Source organism: Camelus dromedarius, chromosome 8 (assembly GCF_036321535.1).
Source record: "Camelus dromedarius isolate mCamDro1 chromosome 8, mCamDro1.pat, whole genome shotgun sequence".
NCBI classification, from domain to species: domain Eukaryota; kingdom Metazoa; phylum Chordata; class Mammalia; order Artiodactyla; family Camelidae; genus Camelus; species Camelus dromedarius.
In genome coordinates this window covers 16,150,284-16,169,640 of record NC_087443.1, presented here as the reverse complement: position 1 = coordinate 16,169,640, position 19,357 = coordinate 16,150,284, and the positions used below count along the sequence as shown (strand labels likewise).

At 35.2% G+C, this 19,357-nt stretch overlaps 1 protein-coding gene across 4 annotated transcripts in view; it reads right to left on the bottom strand.

Annotated features, from left to right (window-relative positions):
* ZNF25 (zinc finger protein 25) overlaps positions 1-19,357 on the bottom strand; it is a 29,980-nt gene that overhangs the window by 5,136 nt on the left and 5,487 nt on the right. For 3 of the 4 annotated variants that reach the window (XM_031460894.2, XM_031460897.2, XM_031460896.2), the window contains 2 exons: positions 776-902; positions 380-475 (listed from right to left, as the gene is read on the bottom strand). In XM_031460894.2, coding sequence (XP_031316754.1) covers positions 380-475; positions 776-902 — 223 coding nt within the window. Of the gene's footprint in view, positions 1-379; positions 476-775; positions 2,875-19,357 lie in introns of those variants that run through there. The other variant, XM_064487915.1, reaches the window with a different exon arrangement.

Sequence of the window (19,357 nt, the reverse complement as noted above, 5' to 3'; positions counted from 1 at the left end):
GTTGTTAACAAAAGGAGGAAAATACATTTGAAAAAAATTTGTAAGGCAGATATATAAACACTTTAAGATTATAGTTGCACATTTCAATGGCAAGGAGTAAATGGGAATTCTAGACAGAAGACAAAATGAAAATTTAGGTTGAGGGTAGTATACAGAAAGAGAAGTAAATTTATTTTAAAAATGTCATACAAAAGAGGGAATTTAGATGGAGAGAATGAAACTTCGGGGTGTGATTTTTGCTGCCTACATATGCAAATCAAAGGTCCAAAATCATTTCCAAAAATACAGGGCATTTGAAAAAGAGATTCCTGAAAAACATATTTCAAAAGGCAGAGGCACCAACCCTCTCAAATAACATGGGCTATTATTTCTCACTTACCAGGGTAGTTCCGACGTGGAAATTCTACTTCTAATATCCATGGCTCTTTTCCTTGCTTCAACTTGAAGACTGCATTTGGCCTATTCACACGATAACCTATTAACAGAGAAGATAAAGCAAATACTATAAATTGCTTGGAATACAGCAACTCTGAAGGATATGGAAGTGCTGCTGTCAGAGCAGAACAATGAAGTTCTCATGTAAGCTTGGCAAATTTAGATTCTATCAGTGGGGTAGGTGGGGACACCAATATTTTTCTGGTACCCGAAATGGATTCATCAACTTTGACCCCTAAAACAAAGCCAATATTCAGCCCTGCAGGGGTCTTACAAGTTCCAGCAACTGGGAGAGGAAATGCAAACGGCTGGGAGTGACAGGTGGGGGAGAGCTCCTCACCCACTGAGATCAGGTGGCGGTAGTTCTCCTGCATCACTTCCCTGTACAGGGTCCTCTGAGCAGCATCCAGCAGCTGCCATTCCTCCCGGGTGAATTCCACAGTAATATCCTTGAATGTCACTGGCCCCTGAAACAACATGTTTCTGTTCAAACTGAAGTGATCAGAACAGAGTACCATCAAAAAGACATGTGTAAATTAGCTCTTCATGTGCCAACTATAGGGTTTACTCTAGAGAGTTAAGATACACTCTAACTCTGTACCCTGTTTTATACATACATAAAATATTTCTTCAGTACGTATTTACTGAAATATCACTCCATGCCTGGAACTCTGCTCAACATACAAAGGTGAATGAAAGCAACTATTCTTGTCATTGGGGAGCTTACATTCTGACAAGGAAGTAACTATTAAATTCTTAAATGCAGTATGCACAGCAGATACTTTAACAGAAGTATGTACAAGATAAAAGATGGTCACAAAGGGTGGCCAAGATGATAGAGAAGGAAGACCCTGAGCTCACCTCCTCCTATGGGCACACTGAAATTACAATTTACACAGCAACTATTTCTGGAAATGACCTGAAGAGTAACAGAAAAGATTCCCCACACTAAATACATAAAGAAGGAACTACAATGAGACAGGTAGGAGGGGCAGAGACAGTACAGTCAAGACCCATACCCCAAGTAGGTGACCCACAAATGGGAAGATAATCAAAAGTAGAGGCTCTCCCCAAGGAGTGAGGGGTCTGAGCCCCACATTGGGCTCCCCTGCCTGGGGGTCCTGCACTGGGAAGATGAACCCCCAGAGTATCTGGCCTTGAAGGCCAGTGGGCCTTGCTAACTAGAGAGCCAGAGGGCTGCAGGAAATAGATACTCCACTCTTAAAGGGCGCATGCGAAATCTCACATGCTCCAAATCACACTGCAGAGGAGGCAGTGATTTGAAAGACTGGCTCAGACCCACTTGCTGATCTTGAAGCACCCCCTGAAGAGGCAGAGGCAGCTGGGACTCCCCCTGGACACAGACACTGGCAGCAGCCATTCTGGGGAGCTCTTTCTACCGTGAGGTACTAATAAGCACCATTTTGGAGTCCTCCTTGTAGCCCATTAGTGCTGGAGGCTTATCTGCCCACCAGTGGGCCAATACCCAGGACACCCCAGGCCATGCAGCCAGCCACCCTGGGCCCCAGTCCAGGCATTCCACAGGCTGTGCAGCCAGCCACAGAGGGACCCAGTCCCTTCCAACAGTGGGCCAGCAGCCACTGCACGAGGTAGGGCCTGGCTTCCAACAGGGCTGGGGCCAGCCCTGCCTACAAGTGTCCCCACAACAGTCAGCTCTGAAACAACAGAAGGGCTCGTGCAGCCCATATAGGGGGATCTCCTGGAGCATACAGCTCTGGTGGCCAGAGAGGGGTGTGCTGCCTGGGCCTCATATGACACCTCCTACATAAGATTACTTCTCTATGATTGGGAAATGTAACCAACCTACCTAATGCATAGAAATAAAAACAGAATTAGGCAGAATGAGGATACAGAGGAATGTGTTCCAAATGAAAGAATAAGACAAACCTCAGAGAAAGCTTAGAGAAGTGGATACAGGCATTCTACCTGATAAAGAGGTAAAAGTCCTAAAGATGCTCACTGAACTCAGAAGAAGAATGGATGAACAGTGAGAATTTTAACAAAGTATTAGACACACAGAGCTGAAGGATACAATAAGTGAAACAAACAAAAGAGACACTAGAAGGAATCAACAGTAGATTAATGGATCAGTGAACTGGAAGACAGAGTAGTAGAAATCACGCAAGCCAAACAGAAAAAAGAAAAAAGAATTTTAAGACTGAAAATAATTTAAGAAACTTCTGGGACAACATCAAGCATTCACATTATAGGGGTCCCAGAAGGAGGAGAGAGAAAGAGAAGATAGCTGATAATTTATTTGAAGAAACAATAGCTAAAAACTTCCCTAACCTGGGAAAAGAAACATATATCCAGGTTTAGGAAACACAGAGTCCCAAGTAAGAGGAACTCAAACGAGATCCATACATTATAATTAAAATGGAAAAATTAAAGATAAAGAACCTTAAAAGCAGCAAGAGAAAAGCAACTAGTTATGAACAAGGGAATTCCCATAAGACCAGCAGCTGACTTTTCAGCAGAAACTTTGTAGGACAGAGGGAGTGGCATATATATTCAAAGTGATGAAAGACAAAAACCTACAAATAGGAATACTTTACCCAGAAAAGCTATCATTCAGATTTGAAGGAGAAATAACAATCTTTAAAGACAAACAAAAGCTAAACAAGTTCATCACCACAAAACCGGCCTTGCAAGAAATGTTAAAGGGATTTCTCTAAGCAGAGAAGACCATAACTAGAAATAAGAAAATAAGAAAGAGAAAATATCTTACTGGTAAAGGCAAACATACACTAAAGGTAGTGGATAAACCACTTATAAATCTAACAGGAAATTTAAAAGACAAAAGTAGTAAAAATCATCTATATCCACAATAAGTAGTTAGGGGATACACAAAACAAAAAGATTTAAAATATGCAGTCAGAAACATAAAATGTGGATGGGGGAGTAATGCAGATTTGTTAGAATGTGTTTGAACTTGAGAAATCATCAACTTAAAATAATCATACACACACATGTTCTTATATATATCATGGTAACACAAACCAAATAGCTATAATAGATACATTAAAAAAAGAGAAATCCAAACATAACACTAGAGACAGTCATCAAATCACAAAGGACGAGAATTAAGAAAAAGAAAGTATACAAAAGAATTACAAAACAATAAGAAAACAATTAATAAAATGGCATTATATATATACCTATCAATAATCATGTTAAATGTGAATGGACTAAATGCTCCAATCAAAAGATACAGAGTGGCTGAAAGCCTACAATGGACTCAAGATCTCAACACACAGACTGAAAGTGAGGGGATGGAAAAAAGTATTCCATGCAAATGGAAGTAAAGAGAAAGCTGGGTAGCAACACTTACATCACACAAAATAGACTTTAAAACAAAGACTGTAACAGTAGACAAAAGAGCACATTACATAATGATAAAGGGATCAATCCAAGGAGATACAACAATTATAAGTATATATGAACCCAATATAGGAGCACCTAAATACGTAAAGCAAATATTAACAAGCATAAAGGGAGAAGTTGACAGTAACAGTAATAGGACAGGACTTAAACCCCCTACTTATATTAATGGACAGATCATCCAGACAAGAAATCAATAAGGAAGCACTGGCCTTAAAAGATACACTGCAGCAGCCTGACTTAATAGATATACAAAACATTCCACCCGAAAGCAGTAGAATACACATTATTTAAAAGCATACATTTGCAACATTCTTCAGGACAGATTATATGTGAGGCCACAAAAATGTCTCAATAATTTTGAGAAGGTTGAAATCTTATTAAGCATCTTTTCTTACCACAGCAGTATGAGACTAGAAATCAACTATAAGAAAAAACTGCAAAACCCACAAATGCCTGGAAGCTAAACAACATGCTACTAAACAACCAATGGCTTACTGAAGACATCAAATTGAAAGTTAAAAAAATACCTGGAGACAAAGGAAAGTGGAAACACAACATGCCAAAATCTATGGGACACAGCAAAAGCAGTTCTAAGAAGGATGTTTATAGTGATACAGGGCTACCTCAAGACACAAGAAAAATCTCAATTTAACCTTACACCTAAAGTGACTATAAAAAACTCTGAAGTTAGTGAAGGAAAGAAATAATAAAGATCAGAGAAGAAACAAATGAAAGAGAGACTGAAAAGACAATAGAAAAGATCAGTGAAACTAACAGGTTGTTTATAAATCAACCACACTTCAATAACAACAACAAAAAAAGGAAAATGCTAGAATTAAAAACACTAAAAACAAAGTACAATTTAAGAAAAACAACTAAGAGCTGGTTCTTTGAAAAGATAACCAAAATTGATAAACCTTTAGCCAGACTCATCAAGAAAAAAAAGAGAGCCCAAATCAATAAAATTAGAAATGAAAGAGAAGTTACAACTGACATCATAAAAATACAAAAGATTTTAAGAGATTACTATAAATAACTATATGCTAATAAAATGAGTAACGTGGAAGAAATGGATAAATTCCTAGAAACAATATTAGGAAGAAATAGAAAATCTGAACAGACCAATTCCAGTGATGAAATCTGAATTGGTAATTTTAAAAAGCTTCTAACAAACAAAACTCCAGGACCAGATGGCTTCACAGGTAAACTCTACAAAGACATTTAGAGAAGAGTTAACACCTCTCCCTCTTGGACTATTCCAAAAAACTGAAGAGGAAGGAATGTTTCTGAACTCATCCTACAAGGCCAGCATCACTCTGATATCAAAACCAGACACCACCAGAAAAAAAAAAATCACAAGACAATATTACTGATGAATAGAGATGCAAGAAACCTCAACAAAATAGCAAACTGAATTCAACAATACATTAAAAAATTATACACCCCTTGTATGTATCTTTTTGAGTTAGTTCTTATTTTGTGGTTGGCTTTATTCCTTTGATAACTATGTAAGTTTAAAAAGCTAAAGCTCTAAACGTTCTTAGAAACAATGAACAGTAGATATATGTAAATTAAAAACATATGTGCAGTAAAAAAACCCATCTATCAAGCCATGAAAGACATGGAAGAAACTTAAAAGACATATTACTAAATGAAAGAAGCCAGTCTGAAAAGGCTACAAACTATACGATTCCAACCAAATGACATTCTGGAGAAGGCACAGCTACAGAAACAAGAAAAAGATCATGGTTTCCAGGGTTTGGGGAGAGGGAGGGAGAGAGAAATGAATAGATGGATCACATGGGATTTTTAGGACAATGAAATTATTCTGTATGATACTATAGTGGTGGCTACATGTCGTTATGTGTTTGTCAAAATCCATAGAATGTATAACATCAAGAGAGAACCCTAATGTAAACTATGGACTTTGGCTGGTAATAATGTGCCCATGTTGGTTCATCAATTGTACCAAACATGCCACACTGATGAGGGATGTTGAGGGTAGAGGAATATACATGTGTGGGTGGGGAGAGCTATGTTTGAACTCTGTATTTTCTGCTCAATTCTGTTGTGAACCTAAAACTGCCCCAAAAGAATAAAGTCTATTAAAAAAAAAAGACATATGAATAAACTACCGATTTTAGTTAATAATAATATATCAATATCAGTTCATTAATTGTGAAAAATGTACCATACTAATGTAAGATAATAATAGGGAAAACCGGACACGGGGTATTTGGGGATTCTTTGTACTATCTTTGCAACTTTTCTGTAATTCTAAAACTATTCTAAAATAAAATTTATTTTTTAAAAAGCCATTCAAGTAGAGATTTAGAAATATAAAGCAATTTGTTAAATCGTTCTTTTCATAATATTAAATGACTTCACACAGTGAAAAACAAATTATACACCCTAATCAAGTGAGATTTATCACAGGGATGCAAGGATGGTTCAATATCTGCAAATCAATCAATGTGATATGCCACATTAACAAACTGAAGAATAAAAATCATATGATAATCTCAACAGATTAAAAAATTCAACATCCTTTTTAAAATTTTTGTATCTTTTCTTCCTTCCTTCCTTCCTTCCTTCCTTCCTTCCTTCCTTCCTTCCTTCCTTCCTTCCTCTCTCTCTTTTTCTCTTTCTTTTGACTGAAGTCCAGTCAGTTACTCTGTGTCAGTCTCTGGTGTACAGCACAATACCCTAGTCATGCATATACATGCATATATTTGTTTACGTATTTTAAAATTTTTTATTTTTTATTGAAGTGTAGTTGAATTACAATGTTACTTTCAGGTATACAACAAAGCATATATATATATACACATACCACAAAAAGAACATGTAATCTTTAGAATAGTCAGAAGAATAGGACTTTAAAATAACCTTTGTAAATTAAAGCACAGTTGACAAAACTGTCTTAAGATAGTTTTAGTATAGCCGATCTAGTTACTGTGTTAAGTTTCAAATTGCAGCTAGTTGATAGAAAAATAACTTTAAATAATGGAATTGAGTTCTATGGAAATTCTCTAAGGGGCAGCAGTACAAAATTCTCAGCTATATGTGCCTACAGATATTTGTCACCTTCCCAAAATTTCACAAAATACATTCATGTATGTATACATACATACATATATTTTCAGATTCTTTTCCATTATAGCTTATTACAAGAAACTGAATATAGTTCCCTGTGCTATACAGTAGGTCCTTGTTGTTTATCTTATAAATAATAGTGTGTATCTGTTAATTCCAAACTTCTAATTTATCCTTCTCCCCTCTTCCACTTTGGTAACCATAGTTTTTCTATGTCCACGAGTCTACTTCTGGTTTGTAAATAAAATTTATGTCTTTTATAGATTCTACATATAAGTGATATCATATGATATTTGTCTTTCTGTCTTACTTCACTTAATATGATAATCTTTAGGTCCACCCATGTTGCTGCAAATGACATTATTTCATTCTTTTTTATGGCTGAGTAATATTCCATCACACACACACACACACACACACACACACACACACACACACACACTCTCTCCCCACATTGTCTTTATCCAGCCATCTGTAAATGGACATTTAGGCTATTTCCATGTCTTGGCTATTGTAAATAGTGCTGATATTAACACTGGGGTGCACGTGTCTTTTCAAATTATAGTTTTCTCCAGATATATGCCCAGAAGTGGGATTGCTGGTAAGTCTATTTTCAGTTTTTAAAGGAATCTCCATACTGTCCTCCATAGTCACTGCACCAATTCCCACCAACAGTGTAGGAGGGTTCCTTTTTCTCCACAATTTCTCCAGCATTTATTTGTGGACTTTTTAATGTCAGACATTCTGACTGGTCGTGAGGTGATACCTCATGGTAGTTTTGATTTGCATTTCTTTAATTAGTGATATTGAGCATCTTTTCATGTGCCTGTTGGTCATCTGGATGTCATTTGTAAATATTTTTTCCCATACTGTAGGTTGTCTTTTCAATTTGTTTTCCTTTGCTGTGCAAAAGCTTTAAGTTTAATTAGGTCCCATTTGTTTATTTTTGCTTTTATTTCCATTACTCTAGGAGCTGGTTCAAAAAAAAAATATTGCTGTGATTTATATCAAAGAGTGTTCTGCCAATGTTTTCCTCTAGGAGTTTTATAGTATCCAGTCTTATATTTAGGTCTTTAATGCATTTTCAGTTTATTTTTGTATCTGGTATTAGAGAATGTTCTAATTTCATTCTTTTACATGTAGCTGCCCAGTTTTCCCAGCACCACTTATTGAAGAGATTATCTGTTCTCTACTGTATATTCTTGCCTCCTTTGTTGTAGACTAATTGACCATAAGTGCATAGACTTCTTTCTGGAATTTCTATCCTGTTCCATTGGTCTGTGTGCCTATTTTTTATGCTGGTACCATACTGTTTTGATTACTGATGCTTTGTAGTATAGTCTGAAGTCAGGAAGTGAGATTCCCCAGCTCTGTTCTTCTTTCTCAAGACTATTTTGGCTCTTTGTGGGTTTTTTGTGTTTCCATACAAATTTTAAATTTTTTGTTCCAGTTCTGTGAAAAAAGTCATTGGTAATTTGATAGGGATTGCATTAAATCTGTATATTGTCTTGGGTAGTATAGCCGTTTTAAAACATTGATTCTTACAATCCAAGAACATGGTATATCTTTCCCTCTTTGTATGTCATCTTCAATTTATTTCATCAGTGTCTCATTGTTTTTGGAGTACAGGTCCTTTGCCTCCTTAGATAGGTTTATTCCTAGGTGTTTTATTCTTTTTGATGGGATGGTACATGAGATTATTTCCTTAATTTCTTTTTCTGGTATTTTGTTGATAAGTGTTTAGATATGCAAATGAGTTCTGTATATTTATTTTGCATCCTGCAACTTTACCAAACTCAGTGATGAACTCTAGTAGTTTTTTGGTTGCATCTTTAGGATTTTCTATGTATAGTATTGTGTCATCTGCACATAGTGACAGTTTTCTTCTTTTCCAATTTGGACTCCTTTTATTTCTTTTTCTTCTCTGATTGCTGTGGCTAGGACTTTCAAAACTATGCTGAATAAAAGTGGTGAGGGTGGCCATCCTTTCTGACAACATTCATTTCTGATTAAAACTCCAGCAGAGTGGGTATAGAGGGAACACACCTCAACATAATAAAGGCCATATACAGCAAGTCCACAGCTAACACACTCAATAGTGAAAAACTGAAAGCAATTCCTATAAACTCAGGACCAGACAAAGATATGAACTCTTGCTGCTTTTATTCAACATAGTACTAGCGGCCCTAGCCATAGCAATCAGATAAGAAAAAGAAAGAAAGAGAATTCAAATAAAAAAGAAAGTAAAATTGTCCCTGTTGCAGATGACATGATACTATACACAGAAAATTATAAAGACACCACCAAAAAACTTTTAGAACTAATAAATGAATTCAATAAAGTTATAGGATATAAAATTAATGTACAGAAATCTGTTGTGTTTCTATACACTAACAATGAACTATCAGAAAGAGAAATTTCATTTACTATTGCATCAAAAAGAGTAAAAGGCCTAGGAATAAATCTAACCAAGAAGGTAAAACAGTTGCACTCAGAAAAATTAAGACACTGATGAAAGAAACTAAAGATAGCACATAAAAAAATGAAACAGTATTCTGTACTCATGGATTGGAAGAATTAATATTGTTTAAGTGACAATACTACCCAAGGCAATGTACAGATTAAATGCAATCTCTATCAAAATACCAAGGGCACATTTCATAGAACTAAAACAAATCATTCTAAAATCTGCATGGAAACACAAAAGACCCCAAACAGACAAAATAATCTTGAGGAAGAACAACAAAGCTGGAGGTATCATGCTCCCTAATGTCAACCCATACTACAGGGCTATAGTAATCAAAATGTATGACACTGGCACAAAAACAGATACATGGAGTAATGGAACAGAAAAGAGAGCTCAGAAACAAACCTACACTTAAATCGTTAACTAATCTATGACAAAAGAGTCAAGAATATACAATGAGGAAAAGACAACCTCTTCAATAAATGGTGTTGGGAAAACTGGACAGCTACATGCAACAGAATCAAACCAGACTACTTTCTCATACCATACAAAAATAAACTCAAAAATGGATTAAATACCTAAATGTAAGTTTTAAAACCATAAAACTCCTGGATGAAAACATAGGCAACATAGGCAGTATACTCTTTGTCATCCATCTTAGCAATTTTTTTTGGATTTGTTTCCTCAGGTTAAGTGTAACAAAAGCACAAATAAACAAATGAGACTACATCAAACTAAAAAGGTTTTGCACAGCAAAGGAAATTATCAACAAAATGAAAAGGCAGCCTACTGAATGGAGGAGATAACTGCAAACAATATATTCCCAAAGAGGTTAATATCTAAAATACACAAAGAACTCATACAACTCTATATCAAATAAACAAACCCAATTTTAAAAATGGGCAGAGAACATGAATAAACAAAGACCTATAGGTGGCCAACAGACAAATGAAACGATGCTCAACATCATTAATCATCAGGGAAATGCAAATAAGAACCATAATGAGGTCACCTTGCACCTGTCATAACAATTATCATCAAAGAGACAACAAAGAACAAGTGTTTGCCAGGATATAGAGAAAAGGGAACTGTTGTGCACTGCTGGTAAACTGAGGTAGCTGATAGAAAAAAATTATGGAGGTTCCTCAAAATACTAAAAATACAACTGCCATATGATCTAGGAATTTCACTTCTGGGTAGTTGCCCAAAGAAAACAAAAACACTAATTTGAAAACATACATACACTTCAATGTTCATTGCATCATTATTTACAATGGCAAAGATATGGAAGCAACCTGAGTGTTCATGGAGAGATGAACAGATAAAGGAGACAAAGATATAGATATAGACACACATATATATGCACACACACAATGGAATCATAGTCTTAAAAAAAGAATGAAATCTTGCCATCTGCAACAACATGGATGGATAGAGTAGTAGCTTAGTGAAATAAGAGAAAGACAAATACTACATAATTTCACTTATATGAGGAATCTAAAAAACAAAACAAACTTACAAAATGAAAACAAATTCATAGATACAGAGAACGAATGGTTATTTGCCAGAGGGAGGCTGTCTCAGGTGGGTGTGGTGGGCAAAATAGGAGAGGGAGATTAAGAGATACAAACCTCCAGTTAAATAATAAGTAAGTCATGGGATGTAATATACAGCATAAGGAATATGGTCAGTAATACTGTAATAACCTTGTATGGGGTCACATGGCACTAGACTTATTGTGGTGATCATTTCATAATGTATGCAATGTCAAATCATTATGTAGTACACCTAAAAGTAACAATATTGCACATCAACTATATTTTAATCAGAAAAAAGGTAGCCATAGATGGGGATAGTTATTTGCATTCTTTATTATCAAGTTAGCGTTTATTAGGGATCAAACTGACTAATGTAAACTTTAGGAATAAAGAAAATAGAATGGGCAAAGGCATAGATGTATGAAAAAAGTGACAATTTAGGAAACTACATATAAGACAGTATGAGAATAGGGTATAGGACCAAGAGTAATTAGAAGGTGATAGTCAAGTCAGGTTACAGAACATGAAGTAAGTCTGAATTTGTCTTTTAAATATATTTTGTATACTCACTAAATTGATATCTGCTTATTAATTTATCATACATTTACATATATTAGTTTATTAAAAATTGACAAGTTTTCATTTATTTTTGTATTTATGTAGAAGAAAAATATGAATAGATATTCTTCTATTTCATACTATGTGGACTTCTCTTATACACAATAGAAGAGGCAAATAGCACATCAGAAAGATGTTAGAAAATTAGAATACATATATGAGTGACTTACATTAAAGTGACAGCAGTGTGGGACAGAAGCATAATAACCTGGTAATTAATTGGAAATTCATCGATTAACTACTGGGAGAAAGTGGGAGGCTAACCCCCCCAGTGTCTGTATGGTTTGGTAATGGCTATAGCCATAATGCTAATTATTTTCATTCTTTCACTTTTATTGACAGAACTATTTAAGGCTATAAAATTTCCTCCAATCACTGCTTTATTTATATTTCATAGAATCTGAAATGTAGTTTTTTCATTTGAAGAACATCTTGGCTGCATATAAATTCTTGCTTCACACTTTCTTAAGAAAAAATACTCAGTTCTACTACCCTTGTTTAATGTATTTATATGTTGCTTACAAGGGTTACGTCAACTTAATGTTCTCCCCTTGCCAAGTAATTTAGATATTTTTCCCTGAGACCCAGAGGACTTTTTCTTTTTTTAACTTTTAAATAAGTCTAGTGATTTTATTAGAATCTCTCTTGGTGTTTCCCACTCTAGGTCAATTCTCTTTGGCACACAGAAACTTTTCAATATGTAAATTCAGTTTTCCTTTTCTTTATGGGAAGTTTCCTTGGATTATAGTTTTAAGTATTAGTTATCTTCCACTACTTAGTTTTTGTTATTTAGGGATTCTACTTTTTCTTACTCTCTTCCTCATCCTTGTCCAATCTTATTTTCCCCCACCACCATGGTCTCTTCCCATTCCTCTCCTGTATGCCATTTATTGTACTTTGGCTCATCTTTCTTCCCCCTTAGGTACACTGTAATTTAACCTTTTTATCTGAGATGTTCTCTGCTCTACTATTTCTTTCCTGAGTTAACTCATCTACTAACATTCACTTTTTCCCAATTTCTATCATACATCTTCAATCTCTGGTTTTTAAAGTTCCTTCCTATCTGAAATTACTTAATACTGAAGAGTTGTGTGTTCCTCTACTTTGTGTTTATATGGGGAAAGAATATACCAACTAAAAACTTGTTAATTCACATTTTCTGCTTTCTTCTTATGTTAGTATTATATGGATCTGAGCAGCTTTTTTTGTTCATGAATCAAATGTAGATAAACATTGATAGAGGGAAGAAATGAAAGGGTTACTCTAGTTCTTAACTCAAAAGCTTTCTCTTCTGTTGGTATAATATTTTCACAGCCTTTAAGAAACTAGCACATTGGGAATGGTTTGCAGATTCTGTGATACTGTATTCTTTGTTTTTAGGTCACCAGATTTCAGTTATTTATTTTCTTACTTGCCTTTACTACCAAGCAAGCAAGGGATTCCTTCTTTTCCTCTGAGTTATTGCCTGTTCCAAGCTGCCACTGGTGTTCCTGCATACACTTTAAGTCTCTTCTTTTCTACTTCTAGTGCTAGTGCTTGGGTCCCACAGGTTTCAAACCTCTTCCACATCTTTCTCCAGTCAGAGTAAGAGCCTTTGCTTCTGGCAGTATGCCTACTTGATCTTACATTCCTTTAGAGCTATGGCATCACCATCTCTTTTCTCCCATCAATTCCCTCCTGACTTACTGCTCTGGAATGAGCTCACAAGCTGTTTCTGCTATTCTGACAATGATCTCCCAACTTACACATAAATTAGTTTCCTGTCTCCTAACTACTCAGTAAGAGCAGGTTATGGTGTATGGAGATATTTGTTACCAACTAACATTATTCTCTGGCAACTAGGAAATCCATAAAACAAGTTGGGAAAACAAGAAAAAAAGTAAGTTGGGCAAAAGGAGGCAATCAGGTGAATTTATTCATTCTGTGTCTGACATGATTGTGGAACATATAGCTGGAACTGTCCATTCTGGAAGATATGCATGTAAGTAAATTTACGTAAATTATATTTTCACATATATGAAAAATAGGGTTCTAGAAGAGTCCCCCCCCCAAAGGATATGCAGAAGCAGCAATATTTGAGATGGTGGCAACAGAAACTAGGCCAAGACCACAAAGCCTGATAAAACTTAGCTAAATCTAAGGAGGCCAGGAGAATGTTTAGAAAACCAAAGAAAGAAGAGTGTCACAAATAAAGGCCAGTTCTAGCTCAAAATTCAAATGTAAAAAGTCCAAGTAGAATAACTATAAAAGCACAGCAAAGGAGTGAAAGCTGTAATTAGTAAATAAGACAACTTGAGACATTTTTGGAAGATAAAGAATTCACAAGGTGAGATAAGAGAAGCCATCTTTTGGATACACATCCTAACAGAGAACTCAGGAAAGCTTCTCTCTGCTCAGAGTTGAAGGGCTACAATTTGACAAGGACAGCAGAGAGACAGGTTTGGCTAGGAAACTGAAATTAAAGTCAAGCTTATGTGATTCCTCACTTAAAAAAAAAAAAGCAAAGATTATCCAGCATAAAGCAAAAGCTGATGAGAAGAGCTCACCACATAAAGAAGAGGAACTAATAAAGGCCACTGAATATGGGCACAAGACAGCAAAAGAGAAAAACACAAAACTGTATTACACAGAGAGATGATTTATTCTTTTGTAATATATATGGGTTTTAAAAAAAATAACACTTCTGATGAAGTAATTACAATTACTATTTTCTTACCATATAGCAATATCACATAAGCAATTAACAGGATATGAATAAAACTGGCATGTGACTTCTTGTATATAGAACCAAACGCTAAAAGGCAAAGAAGGGATACACATATATTTTTAATGGAAAAAGTTTTGAACCTAAAATTCCATGCCCTGCCAAATTTTAATTCAAGGATTAAGAAAAGATGTTTTCATTAACATAAGGATTTCAAAAGCATACAAATGATGCACCTATTCTGCACAGCCCTAGATTACACTTCAAAGAAACCAAGAAGGAAAAGAACATGGCAAACTAGAAATAATAGCCAACAGATAAAAGAAACTAATGAGAACTTATTTCTGGAATAGCCATAACAGGAAACTATGGAAGTTAAAATGGATTGTTTACAGACACAGTGAAAAGGAAAGACTATTCTATATACTAAACAACCACACTGTCCTTCCAAGATACTAAAAAATATGGTAACAAAGTGCTCACATCTTTTCATGGGATACTCATTCAGATACTCATTGAAAGACCATTTTCTGGCCAGATGACAAATCTCAAGCTCAAAATAATTGAAATTATTCAAATAAATTCTCTGACTATAGCCAATTTAAACTGAAAATCAGTAACAGAAAGATACCTGAAAAAGTTACTTGGAAACAACAGCTGAGCATTTGGTTTATGTTATTGGAAAATAACAATGATAAATGTTGGTTCTCTTAGAGATCAAGAAAATTGAAAAAGCTGTATCTAGAATGACCAAGAAAACAGAAACTAAAAGTTAACAATGTCAAAAGTGAAAAGGAGGACAGTTATTACATACCTCATAAACATTAAAAGGATAATAAGGGCACACTGAACAATTCTATGCATATAAATTTGATATCTTATGATGAAAGATGAAATGGACCAATTTCTTGAAAGAAACAAACTACCAAAACTCACTCAGGAGAAATACCTAAGCTGAATAGTCCCATATCTATTAAATAAACTGGATTTGTAGTTAAAAACCTTTGAACATGAGTGATGTCATAAGAAATGGTAAAGTGGAGAGCTTCAAGAATTGGTCCCTCCAATGAGGCAACCATTAAGGTGGAAAAAACTGACAGAAATCAACGTTTTTCAGAACTCTAGAATCTAAGAAAAAGGTGTGTCCATTTAACATGCCCACATCACTTTGTTTTTGAGCACTTCCTTACTCTCTGATACTACGGAATGCTCTGTGCTTATCTTGTATACCCTTGCCTTAGACCTACAATCAATCAATCTCTCCATGGAATTCTGGTTCCTGTTACTGTAGAATGATATTTTAAAACCAAGATCTGTGTGCTAGGTTTGCTACCGAGGTGTCACTGCTTACAGGCCCTCTCAGCAGACAGTAAATGTATGTTTGTGTATTAACTCATGCATATACACATATCTATAATTATTTCTGTATCTATCATATACACGGTAAGTTAATATGTATTAAGATAACATATATACATTTGCTTTTCAATAAATGGCACTGTAAAAAATGGGCATCTGTATACAAAAATGAACCTCAGCCAATAAGTTATACTTTATACAAAAATCAACTCAAAATGAATTATAGACCTAAGTATAAAATGTAAAACTACAAAATTTTTTAGAAGATAGGAAAAGTCTTTGTGACTCTGAGATAAGCAAAAACTTTTTAGAGATGACACCAAAAGACACTAAGAAGAAAAATTTGTTTGGAGTTCATCAAATTTTTGTGAAAGACACTTTTTGGTGAGTAAAAAGAATAGCCACAGATAGTGAGGAAAATATTTGAAAATCACAAATCTAACAAAGCACTTGTATCCAGAACATATAAAGAACTCTCAAAATCATTAACAAAACAACCCAATTTAAAAATGAACAGAAAATTTGAATAGACACTCACAAAAGAAGATATATGGATAGCAAATAAGCACACCAAAAGATATTTTCAACATCATTAGTCATTAGAGAAATGCAAATTAAAGCAATAATGGCATACCACTGCACACCTATCAGAATGACTTAAAAAAAAAAACCCTGAAATACCAAGTGCTGACAAGAATGGGAAGCAAGTGGAACTCTGATACATTGCAGTAAGAATACACAGTAGTCAGGAAAAGTCTGGCATTTTCTTATAAAATTAATTATATATTTACCATGTGACCCAGTAATCACATGCCTAGGTATTTACCCAAGAGAAATGAAAATCTGTGTATACCCAAATATCTGAATGCAAATGTTTGTAACAGCTCTTTTCATAATTGCCAAAAAAACCAGAAACCCAAATATTTTGAACTGATGAATAGATAAATAAATGAGCTAGACACATATAACTGAATACTATTTAGCAATAAAAAAGAACTATTGATACATCCAACAGCATGATCAAATCTCAAATGCACCATGCTAAATGAAAGTAGGTAGTCTCAAAAAACCACATACTATATGATTCAATTTATATGACACTGGGGAAAGGCAGAACATTAGGGATGAAGAATAAATTGGTGATTTCTAGGAATTAGTGATGGGAAAACTACACAGAGGGAACCAAGGAAATTTTGAGGTGATTAAACTGTCCCGTATCTTGGCTGTGGTGATGATTACATGTCTTATGCATGTGTCAAAAGTCACTGAAATTTACATCCAAAAAGAGTGAATTCTGCTGTAAGTTAAAAAGCAAATAAAATTAAAAATAGAGCACAAACCACTTCACACCCATTAGGTGGCTACTCTCAAAAAAAAACCACACACACACACAATGTAAAAGAGAAAATATCAAATATTGGCAAGGATGTGAAGAAATCGGAACCCTTGAGCATTGTCAGTGGGAATGTTAAATGGTGCAGCCACTATGAAATACAGTATAGCAGTTCCTCAAAAAAAATTAAACACAGAATTACCATATGATCCAGAAATTCCACTCCCAGTTATGTATCCAAAAGAATTCAAAGCAAGGACTCAAACAAATATTTGTAAGCCAATGTTCATGATAACAGCTACAAAGTCTAAGCAACCCAGGTGTCCATCAAGAAAGGACTGCATAAAGAAAACGTAGTACATCCACACAATGGAATATTATTCAGCCTCTAAAAGGAAGGAAACCCTGTCATGTGCTACAACATGGATGAACCTTGAAGACACTGTTCTGAGTGAAATAAGCCAGGATGAACACTGTATGATTCTACTTATATGAGGTACCTAGAGTAGTCAAATTCATAGAGACAGAAAGTAGAATGGTTTTTCCCAAGGTGTGGGGTGAGGGATATTGGGAAGTTAGTGTTTAATGTGTGGAGTTTCAGTCTGGGATGTTGAAGAGTTATGGAGGTAGGTGGCGGTGATGACTGCACAACAATGTGAATGTACTTAATGTCACAGAACTACACACTTAAAATGGCTTACGATGGTAAATTTTTATGTATATTTTACTACAATTGAAAAGTAAATAAGTCAAACTTCAATTTACAAAAAGAAAAATAAAAGCAAAAACAAAATCCCCCTAACACATGAAAAATAGATGTACAGAAACATTAAATATTGAACTAAGCACCAGAATTTAAGGGACCAAGATCTAAGAAAAAAGTGAAATTAACTGGGATGAGTCTTACATATCTGCTTAGAATTTTCAGGGCATTTTCAAATTTCATAGCCAGGGCAAAACTATAGAGCAGAAAGCAGTTCAGAGGTAGCATCTCTAGAGTAAGGATAAAAAACAAGTTTTGAATAGAACGTAGAGAAGCAAAAGGGAAGTTGATCTCATCTTAACGAGAACAAGCCCCTAAACTAGAAAGTTATGTTTTCTAAAAGCAGAGATCTGAGAATCCAAAGGTGAACAAAGGAAAAAATTCAGAAGAGACAAATATTTCAAAAGAGAAAAGAAAATCACAACTTACAGAAACAAGTCCAACTTTCAACAACTTTTAATGTTTGCTTGTGGGCTTGTGTGATGTATTAAAAGTCCTAAGTGCCCTAGTCACAAAGCAAGTCAACAGCTTGCCTTTTGATACTACCTGGTGACTGACTGGTGATTTTATATTCAAGAGGCCCCCAAACAGAAGCTTAGTTTCTGTAGGACTTCTTTTATGTCCCATTAAATGTCTCAAAAGTAGTAAGTTTATTTTAAGCTGGGGAAGCAGTTTCTGGAACCAAACAGAAGGCTGCATAATTTACATAGCTGCTCTGAAATATGAACACGCAACCATTTTTTTCGCCATGGGCCTTCACTGAGTGTGTGGCAACAACCCTCCGAAGACTGGGAGCAGAGCACCAGGGCAGGGAGGGATGTGTCGGGCGGTGAAATCGCTACAGGGCAGGAACCCCTCAGTCTCCCCAAAGAAACACCGGTTGCAAGCTGCAAGCACATCAGTGGAGCTCTGGTGTGTTCACAACCGAAGCCCTGCTGAAGGCAAAGCCTTGACCCTGCCCTCAAATCATCTGAAGCCAGTGGTGAACTGTATCTAGAATAAAGCTCGGGGCCAGCTCAACGACACACTGACGGACTTAGCAAACAGAGGAAGGGATGTGCCTTTTTCTGCAGGTATTATGTACTTCAATCTCTACTGTACTTTTATACATAATGTCTAACACACAATAAAGAATTATGAGACATGCAAAGAAGTAGAAAATTTTGATTCATACTAAAGAATGAAGCGTATTGAAGCAGATCCACAGATAACCTAGATGTTGATTAGCAGATAAGGACTTTAAAGTAATTACAATAAAACTTTTAAATGACCTAGTAATAAAAAATTGGAGAATATAAATGAAATGATGGGGAATCTTAGCAGAGAAAGAAAAACAAAAAGAAAAAAACAAGAATTTTTAGAATTGAAAGATACAATGTCAGAAGTGGATTCTGTGGGCTTATGAATGAAGAGAACTAACAGAACAAAAGAAGAAAGCCATGAACTTGGAAAAAAGTCATCTCAATAGAAATATCCAAACTAAAAGACCAAACACAAAAGAACCCCAAACTAAATACAGAATCTTAACATTTGGGACAATATATATGTAGTTCAACATTTGTATAATTGGGATTTTAGAAAGAAAAAAAGAGAGAACGAAGCAAAGAAAATATCTGAAGAGTGTCCAAGAATTTTCCAA